General features: G+C 44.6%; 1 protein-coding gene across 1 annotated transcript; it reads left to right on the top strand.

The window, feature by feature from the left end:
• Positions 1–1,980: 1,980 nt before the first annotated feature.
• On the top strand, positions 1,981–13,554 carry LOC128803613 (organic solute transporter subunit alpha-like). The gene is made up of 8 exons (XM_053970734.1): positions 1,981–2,059; positions 3,560–3,711; positions 3,830–3,903; positions 5,249–5,407; positions 8,121–8,232; positions 9,150–9,296; positions 10,661–10,766; positions 11,277–13,554. Exons 1-8 carry the CDS (start codon positions 1,981–1,983, stop codon positions 11,462–11,464), a joined length of 1,017 nt encoding a protein of 338 aa, XP_053826709.1. The 3' UTR covers positions 11,465–13,554.
• Positions 13,555–18,646: the final 5,092 nt, after the last annotated feature.

Raw genomic sequence — 18,646 nt, 5'->3', positions numbered from 1 at the left:
GAATTTTGTTAACACAAGCATTACCAAACCTGCCTCATTCAGAAAAAGAAATTCACAGGTAAGGGGGTTTTATTTTTAGCTTTTAGGGAATACAAGGAGCTGGCAACCAAAATAGCAACAGATGGGAATCCTGTTGTGTCTGCTCAGGAAGAGCATTCAAAGGCCTTGGGCCATCTTTAAATCTCAGCAATCCTAACGAGTTTTTGGTCACATTTTGGAATATGTGACCGCCTGAAAATAGTTGGTTAAAAAAAATCAAACAAACTATGTAGAAAATGAATGGTCTTTTAAGGTCATTTCCCTCTCTACTAACAACTGTTTCTTCAGGATGAAAAAGAAGACTTTCAAGTAGAAAATCAGCTGGAATAGTGTTTCATGGATTTTGCCTTTTGTTTCTGCAGCTGGGCAGCAGCAGATGTGCTGGGTGGAGAATGCTCTGGGCAGACTGTGAGAATTGGGCAGATACCACATTCCAACAGCCACTGACTGTTGCATCCCTTCTGATGAAACTGGAAGGCTTTCATCCTCACCTCTCAATGCAGTGAAAACAATGTCAGCAATGCCAAGGAGGACTTGAAATAAATTACTTTCATCTGTAACCAAGCTTTCCTGACAGTAAAAGAACAGGCTATCAGTAGCCTCGTCTGTCTTGCTCCCAAATCTTGCCACTCTGGAAGGATCCTGCCTTCTCTCAGTTGGGTACCTGCTGGTTTTAGACAGTAAGCAGTCCCGTTCTCCCCTGCATCCTTGTGTTCCTGCTGGCAGTGTTTCAGCGTCTGGCCTGTCCTTCCTGTAAAACCTTTGGAAATCCGTTGAAAACTGCAAGATGACAGCCCTTACCACAAGGGCCCTTGGTGCTTAAAAATGTCCCTAAATTTCTCACCTCCCCACTTCAATTTGTTCAACTTTCTAGAACATCACCATGGTGAAGGGAGGCCTCCATATGTATTTTAGCTGGTTTGTGTCTTCCCTTATTTATCTACAATTTCTCACAGTCCTTTGCATTGTGTCCCATGCTGATTCTTGCTGTTATTTTTGAAGACTGTCCACTGTGCCCCCAGGATCTTTTTCATGAGTGGCAATTGCTTATCACTGCGTAGGTAATTAGGACTGTCCACCTTACCCCCAGACACCACTCTGCTCATTGTTACAGCGTGTCCCTGTAGTTTTGTCATTCAGCCCAGTAACCATTAGGGTTAGCCAGCTTTGAGTATCCTGAACAACCTGGTGGGTAACTAAATTCCACCATTTCAGTACTCATTCCCTTTTCCTGTAAACAACCTGAAAGTGCTCAGGCTGCAGAATCCTTCCAGCAGAGGAAGCGTGTAGGAAAGTGGAGAATCTCTCGGTATATTCTCCTACGCTCACTGCGCTCCCCCTCAGCGTCTCACCTCGCTGCAGCCGAATCGATCGGGAAGCCTTTGGTGAAGGGCTCCATGAAAAGTCCCTCAAACACCTGCCCCACTGACAGAGCAGCTTCCGCCCGCGCCCTGGGGCTGGAGCGAAGGCGGACACGGCCCTGGGGATCCCGCCCGCCCCTGGCCGGTTCCAGCGCCCACTCGGCTGCCGAGCCCCGACTCCAGGTGCCCCGCCACGCTGGGGCTGTGAATATGGACCCGGGGAAGGCCGGCTGGGTGCCGCAAGCAGCTCCACCGAGGCCGGGCAGAGACACGGGGACCAGCCGGGAACAGCCGCGGCCCGTGTCAGGCGGGGTGGGCGCGCTGCCCCGGGCTCGGCACTGCCCGGGCCGCCGTGCCGGGGCCGCCGGGCGCCAGGAGGCAGCGCGGGCTCGGTCCCTGCGCCGCCCGCCCGCCCCGGCTCCCGGGTAATCATTAACCGGGCCCGGCCGCCGGCACCGCGCCGCGCATCGCCGCCCGCACTCGCCAGGGACCGGCGGCCGGGCATGCACCGACCCCGCCGCCCGTCCCCAGCCCCGGCAGCGCCAGGGCACCGCGCCGGGGCCGGTGTTTCCTTTCAGCCATGGAGGGCGAGGCGAACGGGACCTTGCACCCCTCCTGCGGCTCCAGCGAGCCGCCCTACTCGGAGGAGCTTCTCCGGAGTAAGTGCGGGGCGGGAGGAGAGGGGGCTGCCCGCGGGACAGCCGGGGCGGCAGCGCCCTCGGCACCTACCCGCAGCGGGATGGCGGAGGCTGGCCCTGCCTCTGCCCCTGCCGCTGCCTCTGTCTGTGCCCCTGTCCGTCCCCTGTCCCTGTCTGTCCTCTTGTCCCTGTCCGTCCCTCTGCCCCTGTCCCTGTCTGTGCCCCTGTCCCTGCCCATCCCCTATCCCTGTCCCTGCCCATCCCCTATCCCTGTCCCTGCGTGTCCCTTCGCCGTTTTTCCCCGGCGAGGAAATCCCCGAGCAGAGGTTGGCACCCGCCTGTCCCGGCCGATCCTCCGCCTGTCTGGGGGCCGAGCTGCTTCGGGGCCGGGCGAGAGCACAGCACAGCCCCAGCCCAGGGCCTGGCTGGGGGCGGCACAGAACGGGCCGGTGGGGCAGGAGCGCCGGGGCCGCCCGGGACCTGCGGAACCGAGCGCTGAACCGGCTCCTGGAGCTACGCCGGGTCTCAGGTTCCGTCCGGTGAGATTTAAGGATTGGAGATATCCACTGAGACGTGCACTGCCCCGCCTGCAGCCAAGTCTGGAAGTGCCGGGGTTTTTTGAAGCAGGTTAGATTAAAGAGGCTGGGGCAGAGGCGCTGCTTTGCCTCCAGATAGGCTGCGGGTCCGGCAGGAGTTAGTACTGATGAAGGGCATGAACTTCTCCTGAATTAAGCAGAATTCCACTGTGGTGCCTTTTTCTGTCTCTGGAAGCACATCCCCTGGGAGAAAATGCACTTCAACCGTCAGTTGGGTCAAAGTTGATCCCCATACTCAGTCCTTGTCAGCGAAGCTGGGGTCCAGAGCTAGCCAGGTGACCCCACGAGGCTTTCGATATGACATCCAGTGTCAATGGAGACATAAAACCTATCACCTATGGGTAAATGTTGAAATGTTTAAGGGAGAAGCAAAAAAGATTTTGGTGAAGACACCAAGTTTTATCTCAGGCTTGGGATATCAGAGACTTTTCCTTACATTGCTTGTGTGCCGTACAAAATTCCACCGAGCTTCTAGTAAGTTTGCCTGCCTAAGGAAGTTACATGTTACATGCCTATGAGCATATGATGGAAGCAGAGAACTAATACTGAGTGAATGCATGTTTGCTTGTAGCCTACCTGGAAAAGTTCCCAGATTATATATTTATTTCTGATACATATTTACATTCATCTAAGGATATTTGTCCCAGAACTCCCTTTTTCTGAAATGGACTATTGCATAATGCTTTCAGAAGGTGAAGGCGTATTCTTCCTGCCTGCTGTCTGTGGATCCTGGAAAGATTTAGTCATGAACTTCTGTATTTGAATGGTTCTGTGGAGGCAGTGGTCTGCCTGGGTAACCAGGGATGAGTGCAAGTATTTGCAGGAATAAGGCAAAGAAGCCCCTCAGAGATGGTGTTGTTACATTAATGTTTGACAAGCTTATGAAATAAATCAGAACTGTCTGCTTTCTTTTCTCTTTCTGCAGGCCTTGACCTACCAGGGAGATTTCTCTTTGCAACCTTGACTCTGATGACGCTCATTGCCATTCTGGTGTTTATAGAGGAAGCAGTCTACATCTACAGGAAAATCCCCTCTTCCAAAAGATCAATCATAATTTGGATTAATGCTGCAGCTCCAGTAAGTTAACGTGGAAACAAGATAAAATTTAATGCTGAAAATAAGGCTTCCCTGAAAATCCACAGGAGCCACATGAGCTCTCTGCCCTTCGTGCAGCCTTCCTCCTTTTTCTCTGTAGGTGATCTCTACTACTTCATGCATTGGCATGTGGGTTCCTCGCTCAACAATGTTTACAGATTTCACAGCAGGAATGTGAGTATTCTGCTTGTTTCTAGGTGTTGCTCCAAACCCTGAATTTCTTCCCTTTAAACATCTGCTGCTCTTGGTAACACAGTCATTCTGTAAATTTAACAATTCAGTAATTTCTTTGTTTGAGTTGAAATCTTTTGGCAGCACTTTCCTGGGAGGTGGAAAATGCTGAAACAGTTCCCAGTGCTACAGTCCCCTAGTGTGGGAATGTCAGTATGAAGGATCTGTGACTCACATGTAATTGATTCCTTGGACTGACAGTCTCTTTGGAGCAGTAATCTGTCTTTCCTCTCTCTGCATGTCATGTGGAATGAGAGTCTGGCCTGTGACTTCTTCCCTGCACTTTTACTTATGATGAGCCATGGATGTCTATTATTAATGGTGCCAAGTGAGCCCCCCAATGAGCACATCAATGTAAAAATGTTCCTCAGTTGTCCTCATAAAAGCACTTTATGTGTGAGCATGACAGCTCTGGCATGCACAGAGAAGAAGGGAGAAATGTGGTCCCTCTTTTCTGGAGGTGATGGCACAGCCCTGGAGGGCAGGACAAAGTAGGGGTATGCCGTAGCCCTGAGCACTCCACGTCTGGAGATGAGTAAAATAGTAAAAGAGGAGGGGCAACACAGGAGTAGGGAATACTCTTGGCATGTAGCAGTGCGTGCAGGTAGTGCAGATTGCCAGAAACTTCCAACAATCCAGTCCTGTGGCACTTCAAGCATGTTTAAATTCCCTCTTCTCCCTTGCCCAAGCTACAGGCAGTGCAGCAGAGGACCTCTTTTATTGCTTGGATTTCCATGTTTGGTGGCATAATCTGTAGTTCCTGGGTAGGGTTGAGAATGTGCAGCTGGGGAAGGAAGGAGAGGTGGGGTTGCAGCAGTAGGTGCTTTGTCTGCAGAGGAACCACACCCTGCCTGGGCCAGCACATTCAGTGATAGCTATTTATGTGAACCTAGCCATGTTGGTTGAAAGCCATGTTTGAGGAGCAAGAGGACTTGTTCTAAAAAGTTCGGACTAGTGAGAACTAGATAACTTATGCAAAAATACAGCCAGAATGACTGGGGCCAGGAAAAGCCTGTGCTTTAACACCAACTCTGCCACCAGCCACCAGAGCGGCTTTGGGAAGTTCCACACCTGCTCTGTTCCCCAGTTTACTCCTCTTTCAGTGAGGGTAGGGCAGTGCTGCTCCTCCAAGGTGATGGAAAGCAGAAGGTGTCTCAAAGACAGAGCTAGAATTTTTGTTGATTGCAAAGCCCAAGCTGGAAAAACCTTGTACAGAAGGTAGCACTGGCTTGCACAGGCATGTGAGACACACAGGCAAGTTTAAGCTGGAATTCTCTTCCTCCCCTAGATTTTTTGCCATAGTTATCCACAAGTTCCTGATGATGATGATTAAAGAGTGTGGAGGGCAGAAGGTGCTCCTCAGACGGTTTGAAAATGGTCACTTTACCATCACCACCGGCCCCTGCTGCTGCTGCTGCCTCTGCCTCCCTCATGTGCCCATCACCAGGTGAGTCACCCCTTTAAGATTTCCCTTTAAAAAGCTTGAAAAGGGCTGCTGGAATTCAACCAGCTTGGCAGGGCCAGGTTTACAGCAAAGCTTCCCCAAAGTCAGTCTCAAGACGTCTCAAATGGTTTCTTTTAAACAGCATCATCACTTTGGGGCTGTACACCACCACTAATTTATTTAGTTTCTATAATGCAGAGGTGTGTGGGAGGAGAAATTTCTACTCTAGAAAACCTAATAATTGACATTTTAGTTTCTTTTCATTCCAGAAGGGAACAAATGTCTTAAGATTGGGTATTTTTCACAAGCAGAATTGTCAAATGGAGGCTCTCTTGATAGAAAATTTCCCTCAGTTTGATAAAATTGAAATGTTTCATTCTGATTTTGACTTTAAAACTACTTGAGATTAAAATAAATTTTAGAACAAAAAGTAGATAAAATTCTTGTAAAGCTTTGTTCTTAATGAAATGGCATTGTCTGGTGAGGCAAAAGCAGATGTTTTCTTCTAAACTCAGTATTAAATCATCTTTGAGAAGGGAGTTAAGGATGGAGAGCTACAGGAGCCGATATACTGTAACATAAACCTGTCCTCCTTTGAGCACTGCTTGGTGGAGCTCCTCCTCTGGTTAGTGTCACCCCCTCACTTACACACCACTCCAGAGCCTGGAGTGTAACCTCCTGTATTTCCCTGAGCTTTTCTACTGGCATAGAGCATGAGACTGTTTCTCTCATTATAAGCAAAATCTGAGGGACTGAAAAGACACTTTCTTATGAGGGTATGGACTTTAATGTCAGAGGGTCCTAGGGAATTGTACAATCTGTTTAGAGAAAAGCATCAAACAGAACACAGCATAGTGGTTTCTGATGCATTTTCAAAAATTCTAATTTTTTATTACAATAATTTTTCTCCTTAAACTGCCTCATTTGGTATTAGAATTAAAACTTTAGTTTCCATAATTTTATTTTAACAGAGTAACACTAAATATTTACGTGGAGGAGGTACAAAGAAGAAGAGGTAGTAAACCAACCAAAAAATGCACCTTTATTTGTTTTTCTTCCCATGTCTGTGTATAGGTTGTAGCAGCTGGGAGCTTTGGAGAGGATCCTCTACTCTGCCTTGCTGTTGTTCAGCTCAGTGGCAGCTTATGCAGGATGATGTCATCTAATATGGACTCATTTCAGGAGCTAGACAGTGCCTACTGCTGCTGGCAGGAAGGACAGCTGTCTGTTAAAAAAAAAGGAAAAAAAAAAAGACTTTTTGCTCTGCAGAGGGTTTAGGCCTCCTTTTCCAGTGTCTGTACCACTGGGAAACCCATCTGCTCTCTGCTTCTAGCCTCTGGCCTTCTCCCATTGCAGGGTACCTTTTTTAAACAAATATATTGGCAAGCTATATGAGAGAAAAGTCAGTCTCACATTCTTTCCATAGGTACCTTATGGGGAAACAGGGAGCTACCCCAAGGGAGAGATTCATTCTTTAAAAAAAAAACATATATATCTGCAGTCCTGGGGAAAATAACAAGCTACAGATGAGGCAATGTAACAATCCATGCAACAGGGAGAGATGTGGCAGAAGAGATCTGGTGATCAGTAAAGATGGGCCCGTGCTAACAAGGGAAACAACTCCTGGCATTGCAGTGACTGCACTCTTTGTCATATGTATTATTCTTTAAAGCTCTCTGGGAATAATAAATCTTTGGAAAGGGACACATTAAGTGGCTGGCCCATTGCAGGTCTTTCCACATGGGTTTGTGCTGTTGATAATCCTATGATTACTAGCTATATTCATTGAGCAACTCCTGTAATTCCTGGTTCATGGCTATATCCTTTAGCACACTAAATGGCAGCCTGTTGTCTGTGAGACATCTCTGATGGCAGGGCCTAAGGAACTCCAGTGAAAACACTGAAAATATGGGAAATAATGCACAGTAACAGACTAAAACATGAGGCACCTATAGCAGCAGCAGCAGCTTGCCCTGTGAAAGCTGAAGGAGAGCTCAGGTCAGTCAGCTTTCATGCCCCCTGTTAGAAAGTTCATCTGCCCCTTTTCTGGTGGCCTTCAGTGCTGGCTGGCCAGGTTACTGGTGTGTTCTGGAGCCACTTTATAGTGACAGAAGTGGAGGAATCCTGAGCTGTCCTGCCAGCCTTGTGCAATTTGCTGAGTGAGAGACTGTTCCTTTCTTCTGTTAGACTACAGAGGGGCAAACCCAGATGCCAAACCCAGTACCCAAACATGGTACTCTTCAAGATGCACTGAAAAACCACCAGTCCTTTCACCTAGGTCTGTGTGATCCTCTGTCTTGATCTACCACAGGACTAGGAAGTGGCTGAACAGGCTGATTTGTCCAATTTCATGGGAGGACTGAAATAATAAGGCAACAAGGCAAGAGCAAATGGCATCATTGTTCAGAAACCAGTTATGCAGCTCCTGTCTCCCTGGTTGGCTTCAGGGCAGAGAAAGACATCATGTTTTGCCCAGCCTTGGTTAGTATGTACTTGCTGCAGAGCAGGGAAATTACTATTTTTGTAGAGACTTTATTAAATAAACATTGGGAAATTCTTGGAAATATTTTCTAATCTTGAAGCTGTTCCTCCCCAGATTTTAGCCACATGCTACAAGAGTGGAAAAGTTTTGCAGTTGACAGTATCCAGAAAATGTTATTAAGGTTGATGATACGATCATGGCCATGATTTTTTAATTGCTTATTTTTTTGTCCAGGCAAACCCTCTTTTGGCTGAAGCTGGGCACCTTTCAGTTTGCTGTCTTTCGGCCTGTGCTCACATTTTTATCAATAGTGCTTTGGACTAATGGCAATTACGTTCTTTACAATGTAAGTAACTATTTTAATCAGAGAAGGTCCTCAAAATCCATGGGTTTCAGGGCTGATGTAACTATCTTAGCCTACAACTAAACTGTGAAATCTGTGACCATTTCCAAGTGAGTCCTTACTGTATTCTTTTGAGACCAGAAGCATATAATTTCCTGACATCCTCGATTTCTGCCTTCTTCGACTCTCTTGGAAAGAAATTGGGCATCAGGGGGGGTTGGGCATCAGATTATGCTCCAATACGTTTCCCAGCTGGTATGGTTAGAATAGCAGGACTGCAAGTTGCCCTGTGGGATGTATCTGCCCTGTGTTTTTTAAGGTACAGCCTTAAGAAATAAGTGTATGTACTGGCATGTTAACAGGAAGCCTAATTCTATGTTTTTCAGCAAGACACGGTGATTTTTATATCTGTGCAAAATGAAAAGATAGTACTATACTTCTGCTTTGTAACCATGTAACCTGCAAGATGATGGAGAAATCAATATCTGATAATAATTTGGCACCTCTTGGATAACTCAGACTAAAAGTAATATTTTTGTTGTTGTTTCATGGTATAAAATGAATGACCCACCTGAGATGTCAGGCTGAACATGCTCTCTTGAGCTGTTGAGCATTGCCAGGTGCTGCTGGGGTCTCTGAAAAGGCACCACACTCCATGGCTGGCAATTGCAACATTGAGGGGTTGTGTCACTTGGCACCTCCCCAGGCTGAACACATCTCCCTGTTGGTGCCTGCAGGAGGAGAGCCTGTGCCAACGCTCCAGTTGGTACTGGGCAGTTTCCCCATGCAAAACCCTGCAACTGCTGCTGCCACCAGCTTTCATGGAGATAGAAAAAAGCATTTTAACATCATCCAGTTCACAACTTCTTCCTGGAAACACTGAAGTAAGGTTGTTTAAGGTTGTGTGATTTGCTTCTCAGTTGTCTCCCAAAGGACCTGCGCTATGGATCAGCTGCTTCATTGGTGCCCTCACTCTTTTTGCCCTGTGGGCAGTAGGAATCATGTTTCGAAAAGTTAGGATTCTCCTTAAGTGTAAGAACATTATCCCAAAGTTTGCTCTTTATCAGGTGAGCACTTTAATATTTCTGGTAAGAATTTCTCTTAACTGCTGATACTAGTCTGCCTCTCTTGTTCCTGCTCCTTTGTTGAAAATTTCTGGTATATTTCCCATTAAATACACTTTGTGCAAAGCCATATTTTTACCTGATTAAAGCTGCATCCCTTTGAAGCACTCTCCTTGGCTGCTGTTCAGTTTCACTTGGAGCCAATTTACCTTTAGTCTTAGGAGTGCTGGAGACATGAAAGCCATGTAAAATCTATCTATTTTTAGACCGCTGAAATCACAACAGCACTTTCTGTGGGGCTTGAAGGAAGTTTTGTAGATGTGGTATCCTGAAATGCAATGTTAAAATGCTGGTGTGTACCTCAGAGAGGAGATGTTGCATTGTGCAGGCAGCTGTTGTTTGAACTGTTTCAGCATTCCACAGTATGCTGTTTCAACAGTATTTTTCTTGGCCATTCTGCACTTCAGAATTAGATAATAGTGAAAATACTGGCTGCAGATCATTAGACAGTAAGGAACAGAACCACATAGGTTAGATTGAAAAAGCACAGGGACAAGGCCACCCTCTTCCACATCACTCTGAATAGAGTCCAGCAGAATCCTTGGATATGCATCCTTGAACAGAACATGCATCAAGGCTGGTGCACTGAGGTTAGGTAAATTATTAAGCACTAATAAAGACAGTAAACAGGATGGTCACACCTGCAAAGCTGTGTTAGGGTGAATTCAGGTTTGGAATGGCAAACTCTGTTGATGTGAGGGTTTAGACTCAGGCAGTTCCACCAGCAGCTACAGAGGCACTTTGATAACTCCATGGCAGCAAATGTTTGGCTCAATGTAATGTGATGAGCAAGTGGTGGTTGCTGAACTCAAGCTGTGAAGAGTCCCTCATACCTTCTGGCAAAGAAGCCAGTCTCATCTAATCTGGGGACCACAACATCTCCCTGCTTTGGCAAAAAGAGGAGACAACAGGAAAAATGTTCTTTGAGTCTCTCATGAAGGAAGAACATAAGCTCAAGGGTCAAATTAACTGTCATTTTTAAAACATTGTTACCTATTATTCAGAACTCAGTATTATTTAAAATCCCTGCTGGGAGGTCTGTGTATAATGTATCTCCCAAATGAAGGCCTGAGAAGAAATTCTTTTCAAGTCCAGGATTAATTTAATACTCCTATTCAGAGCAATATCATCCTGACCTTAAGATGAATTCTGCAGAATGGCAGGCACCCTGCTGGTAGGTGGGGGGAAAGGGAGGGCAAGGAAGGAGGAATGAGGCAAAAGAGGTTCTGTTATCAAAGCAGAATTGTTGTGTGAACTATAAAAGCCTTTTTGGTAGCTAAGGCATTTGTTTTCCCTTTCTGGTGCAGTTTATTGTCATTCTGAACCACCTGCAGACCACTATTATCAACATATTCGCCACACAAAAAATCATCCCCTGTGCTCCACCACTCTCCTCTACAGCAAGAGGATCATGTAAGTTTTCTGGGGGAAGAATGTTCTTCATTTACTTATAAAAGTACCAGTTCATTGTTGCTAATGGCAGTCTCTGGTGTTTTCCCAAAATACAAATTTCATGGTATCACTAGCTTTTGGAGAATCTAATTTTTAGTTTAAAAACAATAACAGAAGTTTCATAGCTGTCATGATGGTAGAGAACAACTTGATAATGAGAAGAGCAGGAATCAGAAATGAGAGGAAAAGAAATCAACATGCATGATTACTGTTAAATCTCTTGTATTTTGGATGCGTAATTTATTGCATTCTTATTGATGGGCAATATTGGAATTCTGTAACTGATGTAACTGCTGAGTGTGAGAGATATGGGGACAGCATGATAGAATTTGTTCCTTTTGCACAGGTGAAAATTTATAAGCCAATTAGTCATTTTTTGTCTGATAGTAATTTCCCCTTTTGGGCGGTTTTTCTTTGTCTCCTTTTTTTTTTTTTTTTTTTTTTTTTTTTTTTTTTTTTTTTTTTTTGCAGATATTGCCCAGCAGCTGCTCATCATGGAAATGTTTCTGATAACTGTAATCTCGAGGGTGGTCTATCGGAGAAAATACCACGACCTAGAGCCTCCAGAGTGTGTGGCTGAAGAACCCGGGGACAAGAAGCAGACTCCTAAGATTATCCTGAATGGTGCAGTTGTTGAAGATGCATTGCCAAAGATTTAGAAGCCTCCTGTGCTCCTGTTATGCAGGAGCTGTAAGATCAGCTTCAGGAACTTGTATATTCTTGCACCAAAAATAGCCACTGTCCATGTCAGAGCATGGCATGAAGGCCTGTGAGCTGCAGTACTGAAAGGACCAGCAAGGATCATCCTGTTGATTCTCCAGCGATGTGTGCATGGTGTGAGGGTTTTCACACCATTTAATTTACTAAGATTTTATACCATTTTATACTGTTACTGAGCACTTGATGGTGCCAAACTGTCTTACAATATGATTTTATTTTATTTTTATTTTTTAGCTATTAGAATGGCTATGATTTAGAGTTAATTCAGAGTAATTATTTTTAATCTTTTTTGACTTTTAAAAGTCTTATTTCACCCTGGATTGCTGTCATATGTCCAATGTAGCATTTTTTCGTGGTTCCTCCATTACAATAGAGCATCTCTCACTCTACACCATAGCTAATTCTGATCAGTAAATACAGTCTCATATGTTTGTTCTGAAATCCCCATATCCATGTGGGCTCTCCACCTACATAAACAACGATCTCTCTTGGGCAAGACTTTTTACATTACTAGTCAATTCACCTCTGAAATTGGTAAATACACAGTTACTGACTGTAAATATGTCAGGTGTTCTTCCTGTGGACAGCAGGTTCTCTGTCACTGGCCTGAAAAAAGAAAGTAGGAGTTAAAGAGTCTGGGATGTCTTCTAGTCTGTGATGCTACATGGTGCTTTGGTTGTGTGCTTGGTAAATGGGGATAATGACACTCAGCATCCTTGCACTAACAGCTCTGTGAGGATGGGAGCGATTGACAGGACTCTTGAGGGTCACCAGACAGCTGAACATGAGCCACCGTGTCCCCAGGTAGCCAAGAAGGCCAGTGGCACGTGGCCTGTATCAGCAATAGTGTGGCCAGCAGGACCAGGGCAGGACTGTTCCCCTGGTGAGGCCACACCTCAAATCTTTTGTTCAGGTTTGGGCCCCTCATGACAAAGAGGACATTGAGGTGCTGGAGTGTGTCCAGAGCAGGGCAAGAGAACAAAGCTAGGCAGATTAGAGTCACAGTACACTTTGGGTTGGAAAAGACCTTTAAAGGACATCTAGTCCAAGCCCCTGCAGTGAGCAGGACATTTTCACTTAGATCAGGTTGGTCAGAGCCCCATCCAATCTGACCCTGAATGTTTCCAGGGACAGAGCACCTGCCACCTCTCTGGGCCACCCATTCCATTATTTTACATCTCTCACTGTGGAAAATGTCTTCCTTATATCTAGTTTAAATCTATGCTCTTGTTGTTTGAAACCTTTATCCCTTGTCCTATTGCACCAGGCCCTGCTAAAAAGGGTGTCCTCAGCTTTCTTGTAGTCCCCTTTAGGCACTGGAAGGCCACAATAAGGTGGCCTCTCCCCAGAGCCTTCCATTCTCTAGGCTGAACAGTCCCATCTCCCTCAGCCTGTCTCCATAGGCTGAAGTGCTCCAGCCCTCTCATCATTTCTGTGGCCTTTCTCTGGACCCACTCCAACACACAGTGGGGCTTTATTTATGGCTTACATTGAATTAAAACATTGCATTCAGTTTAGGAATTGGTGGGAAATGAAATATACTGAAAACAACTAGTGAACCACCTGAAGCAGAAATTGGGGCTCACTTAAAATGCTTTTTTGTTTCTGATTGAGGTCAGAAACAATATTTTCTTTAACAACTGAAGGATTCCATTATAGTAGAAATTGAATTTTTTTTGTTTTGAAATGGTTGATGCAATTTTTATATTTAATCTTTTTTCTAAGTAGGCAGTCTTGGACTGCATTAATTTGAGAGAATCTGCATTTTTCCCTTGAAAAATAATTTATGTGAGAATTTTTACTCTGCATTAGAGTGAGTGCATTAGAATAAGTTAGCTGGGATCCGCTAACTTATTCTTAACGTGAGAAATCTTCTTAATGTATTTTAACATTATGTCTATTAGCATATTCCTAATGTTGCTTTATATCAGTATAATCTAGGCCACAGGTACTTACATAGGCTTGAAGAGCAATACTGATTTTCGTAACAGCATTGGGGATGGTTGACTGGGAGTACAATCAGCTTCAAAATTGGAAAATAAAATATTTTGAGTTGGTAAAGCATCTTTGTGTTTTCTGTAGCGGTTCAAGGGAATGCTTTGATGGGTGGGATCTGTGGCATGGAAAAGCAGATCCATGTGGCATGAAGAGTGCATTTGAAAACAGATGGAGTGTGTAAGAAGTGGTGTCTGTAGGTCCAGAGGAGGCTGCTGGGGCACAGCAAAAGTCTTCACTCGTGGCTGTTGGGCTGGTATCTGTCATGTCTCTGCAGTGCCCATTAAATGTATCTTGTAAATATCAGTGTGGGCCTGATTTAGCCACAGGTATCGCTAGCTATTATGCTTTTGGGTAGCTATTTAATACTTGTTGTGACCTTCATCTGACATATTTCAGCAATAAGATGTACTGTGGTGATTGTCAAGCAGTCTTTGGATTTCGCAGCAAATCTATGTACTGTGTACAGTCATGGAGATCTCATTCCAAACATCACTTACACAGAAGCCTTTTCAGAGCAAAATTAGATATACATTTTCTTAAACACATGCCTAAGAGCTTTCCTGAGTTCCTGTTTATGTGACTGTAGCAGAATGTGTGGGCCTTATTGTTACAAATTTTGGTTTTTTTTTTTTTTTTGTTTTGTTTTGTTTTGTTTTGTTTATAATTAAGACTCTCTTGCCCTCCTCTGGCTCAGACCGATAGTTGTGTCCTGCCTAATGGAGGAGCCTGGAAACAGGTGGACTCCATTGCAGGGCCTGCATTCAGGAACTCTTGAAATGAAAACATTGCAAGTCACCACCTCCAAGCTGGACCTTAATCAGTCTGGGGATGGAAAAACAAAACAGCCAGAAATTCCTTCAGTCTCAGTTCTGATAACCATCCCTTTCAGATCACTTTCAATTATGTGTTTGTGATTGAAGTGTTTGAATGCAGTTGACAAGAGCTAGAAGATAAATTTCACAGCTCGTTTTTTACAGCTGTAGTAAAGTAATAATTGTTAGGGTGAGTACATAACCTTTATGCTGTGTTTGCCTGGGATTATTGTGTGAGGAAGGGTAAAGGTAATATTATCAGTGTTTTCTGTGATTAACAACATTAAACAGAGATAAGCATACACAGAGGTGTGTGATTGAGGGTTAAGAGGCTTCAGGCACGTGGAAGGAATTCCTTAGAACATGAGAAAAGATGAGTCATATGCTTTGGGTGTCCATGTGCTAAAGATGCAGGCAGGAGGGTAAACACTAGCCACGAAATCTCCTGGAGTGTCATGTAGGAGAATGCAGCCCACACACAGGGGGGGAATCTCTAACACCTTGTAATGCTGCAGGAGTGGGTTGGTAAACAGCAGCTGCTCTGTGCTCTTCTTTTCTACCTGTCCTTGAAGCTATTAATTTTAAAGCAACACTAGCTGAATCCCTCCTGTTTCAGAAGACCATGGGCTCCTGTTGGCTGCAGCATGGCCAGTGCTGGAACCTTGAAGAGGTTCCCTCAGCAGATCTCCTTGAAAGGCAAGCTTTGCCATGCCTTTGTGTTTCTCATGTCTCAGGTCTTTCACCAAAGGCCTCATGACTTGATACCCAAAGGATGTGTTTCAGGAGTTAAGAGGGTGCTCTGCTGGCTATAGACCTTCTTATCCCTACATCCCACACTCCAATTGTCCTGTCTGCTCCTTCACCCTCACATTTGCCTCTGCCTTGTTCTCCTTTGCTTGAGAAAAAATCATGTGGGTGCCCATCAGGGAGGATGTGCAAGGGTGTAGGCTCATGCCTGCACACCCAGGACAGCTAGAGCCTACTTTCTATGCAATGTCTGTTTCCAAAGAAAAGCAAAGAAAAAAATCCCCACAGCAATCGTTGTGATCCTATGGTTCCCAGAACTGGAGCAGGGGAAGGATTTGGGTAACATTATTAAGCTCTTAGAAAGTGTCTGAAGGAGGCCACGAGGATGGTGAAGGGCCTTGAGGTAAAGCCTTGTGAGGAGCAGCTGAGGGCACTTGGTCTGTTCAACCTGGAGAGGAGACTGGGGGGAGACCTCAGTGCACTGAAGTTACAATTCCTTGTGAGTGGAAGAGGAGGGACAGACGCTGATGCCTTCTTTGTTGTGACCAGTGACAGGACCCAAGGGAATGGCCTGAAGCTGAGTCAGGGGACATTTAGGTTGGATATAAGGAAAAAGTTGTTCATTCAGAAGGTGATTGGGCACTGGAACAGGCTCCCCAGGGAAGTGATCACAGCACCAAGCCTGACAGAGTTGAAGAAGTGTTTGGACAACGGTGTCAGGCACATGGTGTGATTCCTGGGGATGTCCTGTCCAGGGCCAGGAACTCATCTTGATGATCCTGATGGGTCCCTTCCACCTCAGCATATTCTGTGATTGTGTTGGAATACAATCAGTGGTAAATTGGACAAGTTAGGGCATAGATAGATTTAGTGTAAGCAGTAGAGAAGCCCTGAAGACTCATGAATGACAGAGAACACAGCAGTCGTTTGCTACACACCTAATGCAAATGCTAGAATAGGTCTGTTGCAACAACTCCACCTATTCAATAATTGGAATAATTTGAGGCATTTGGCTTCCTTACCCTTTCAAAAAAAGTCTGACTGCTGCTTTTGCTGACAGCCATTCACATGCTTCTTCCAGACAGCTCATGAACCTGCTTGCACCTCCTTAGCTCCCAGGTAAAATGGATGACTATTTTTAAGACACAGTTTTTGGGGGAAGATGGTTGGATAACATACTGACCTCTTGACTGCTTTAGATGCCTTACAAAGTGTTAGCTAGGTGATTTTAATAGTTGTCTGAATCAGCATGATCATCTTTGTTTCAGCAAAAGGGAGCCAAAGCAGAGAAATCTAGAGGACTGTCTCTACACTGTGCTGGTTGACAATATGAAGACAATCAAAATAGCAGGTTGAAAGAGCTCAAAACCCTATTTTTGTAGAATATTCTTTTTCTTTCTTCCCTCTCCCCCCCCCCCCCCCCATTTCTCTATTTGTTGCCATTTATTTGTATGCAAAAAAAGCATGTTGCACCTATACTGATGCCTCTTCCTGAGAAATAATTGAGCCGTTGGTGTTCTGCTTAAGTCTCAGAATAGCCTTTATTGTTCTTCAACCAAGGAAAGGAATCCCTACTGTGGAAAGTGCACTGAAAGCCAGGAAGATTTTATTCAATAGGCTTTACATTTTTGTGGGAGAAATCAGACAAATTTTGACAATATTTTGGACAGTTTTGGTCAGTTCTAAGGAGAGAGAATTGACCCAAGGCAATTTCCTTTTCATTTGAAGGTGTCTTTTCCCTTCACAACCACATCTAGACCCCATTCTCTAAGACCTAATTGCCCAACATCCCTTATGCAGGTAGGATCACAGCATATATAGAAAACTAGTGGTAGGATAAAATTACTTTTGTTTCCTTTAACGCAATTTAGCAGCTGAAAAGTGTCAGTCTCCCCTCTAGAGATTCAGGCATCAGATCACAGATGTCATCTGGGAACTAAGGAACAGTTTCCACACAAGCTGAAATTGGTGCAGACATTTTGGAGAGCTGCTAAGCTCTGAGAAAGTGCTGCCAGACATTCTGCAGAGCAGAGCCGCAGGGAGAAAGGGAAGGTTGCTGCCAAGGGACAGAGTATTGACACAGAGAAAATTAGCAGCTCAAGGGCTGTCAGTGAAGAAAAAACAACACACAAAAAAAGCATTCAAAACTCTGTAGAAGCAAAACCAAGTAGCCCAATAATAGCAGCTGAGCAATGTCAAGGCTCAGCCCTCTCCAAGCAGCCACAGGAGCCAAGCCTTCCCCCCTCTTGTCTGAAGCAGCCCAGGCAGCCCTGGCTGCTCCAGTGCTTATCAAGGGTGGCGAGCAGCTCAGCTTGTTAGCTCTACCCACGGGTTGTGCATATTGACCGATAAATCAGAAGTTTAACTCTTACAAGCTGTGAAATTCATTTTGCTGAGGCTTGGTACCTAGCAAAAGGGAGAGCTGTTCAGTATAGGCAGCACCTCCTCATCTATCACCCTTGGCAAATCCCTGGCTTAACAGCCAAAGCAGGAACTAGAAGCAGCATGGCAAAAATTTTTGAATTTATATTAATTCTTCATTGCCAATTGCTGAAAAAGGCAAATTTTGAGTTTCAGTGTCTCCCTGTAGCCTTGTCATATCCAGCCAGCAAAGGGTGTGAGCTAATTGTTAAATTCAGTTCAACAAGTTCCTCATTAGGGTGAAATTACCTGAGTTTGAAATCTGCTAATTTTCCAATCAGGGTGAGTGTTTGCACTTGTGATTTGGAAATAATTAACACATGGTATAACATCAAGACCTATGTAAAGGCTAATGGTAGAAGGACTAGTTTCTTTGGCATGAAAGTGGTGTGCTTGGTTTCCCCAGAGCTCTGTTACTCTTCTTTCAGTATTGGTATCTGCTGTGTAAGGTGTTCTTGTACTTATTTAGACTATTTCTCCACAGAGTTATACTTTTAATGATAATTTTGAAAAATTAAATTATTATCTTCCAGGATTGTATTTTTTTTTAATTTGAAATGTGCTGCATTTCTTTCTGCTTCCTCCATTTAATGCAGGCTTTCTTAGAATTAATTGTTTCTATTTTCCATAAAGGGAGACAATAAACTGATTAGGGCTTTAGCCTGAATTCTGCAAACTTTCAAATGCACCTTCTCAGGACACCCATGTTCTGATCCTTCAGAGCATTCCTAGAAATGTGAATGCCCTGTAGTACTTGGAAAGAAAGTATGTCCAGGTAGGGCAATTAATCAGGAAAGCCAATGTGTAAATGGGTAAAACAAATGTAATTGGAAAACACAAACAAATTTTCTACCTTAGTTTCAGCAGCCCTGAATTCTAACATCCTGACATAGCTCAATTGGTCAGAGCATGGTGCTAATAATGCCAATGCTGTGGCTTTGATACCTGTATTGTCCATCCACATAAGAGCTGGACTTGATCTTTGTGGGTCCCTTTCAACTCAATATATTCTGTGATTCTGTATTATTGGATAACAGTAGCTGGTATAAACCAGGTATTTTTTCTGGTAAAGAATGCTACCCTTGTAGCTTAGAGCATGGCACTAGGACAACTCAGTGACTTGTCACCATAGGGCTCGAAAAG

The sequence above is a fragment of the Vidua macroura genome, chromosome 2, assembly GCF_024509145.1.
Source record: "Vidua macroura isolate BioBank_ID:100142 chromosome 2, ASM2450914v1, whole genome shotgun sequence".
Classification (NCBI taxonomy): domain Eukaryota; kingdom Metazoa; phylum Chordata; class Aves; order Passeriformes; family Viduidae; genus Vidua; species Vidua macroura.
Note: the sequence above shows the minus strand (reverse complement) of the source record. Positions and strands in the feature narration are given on the sequence as shown.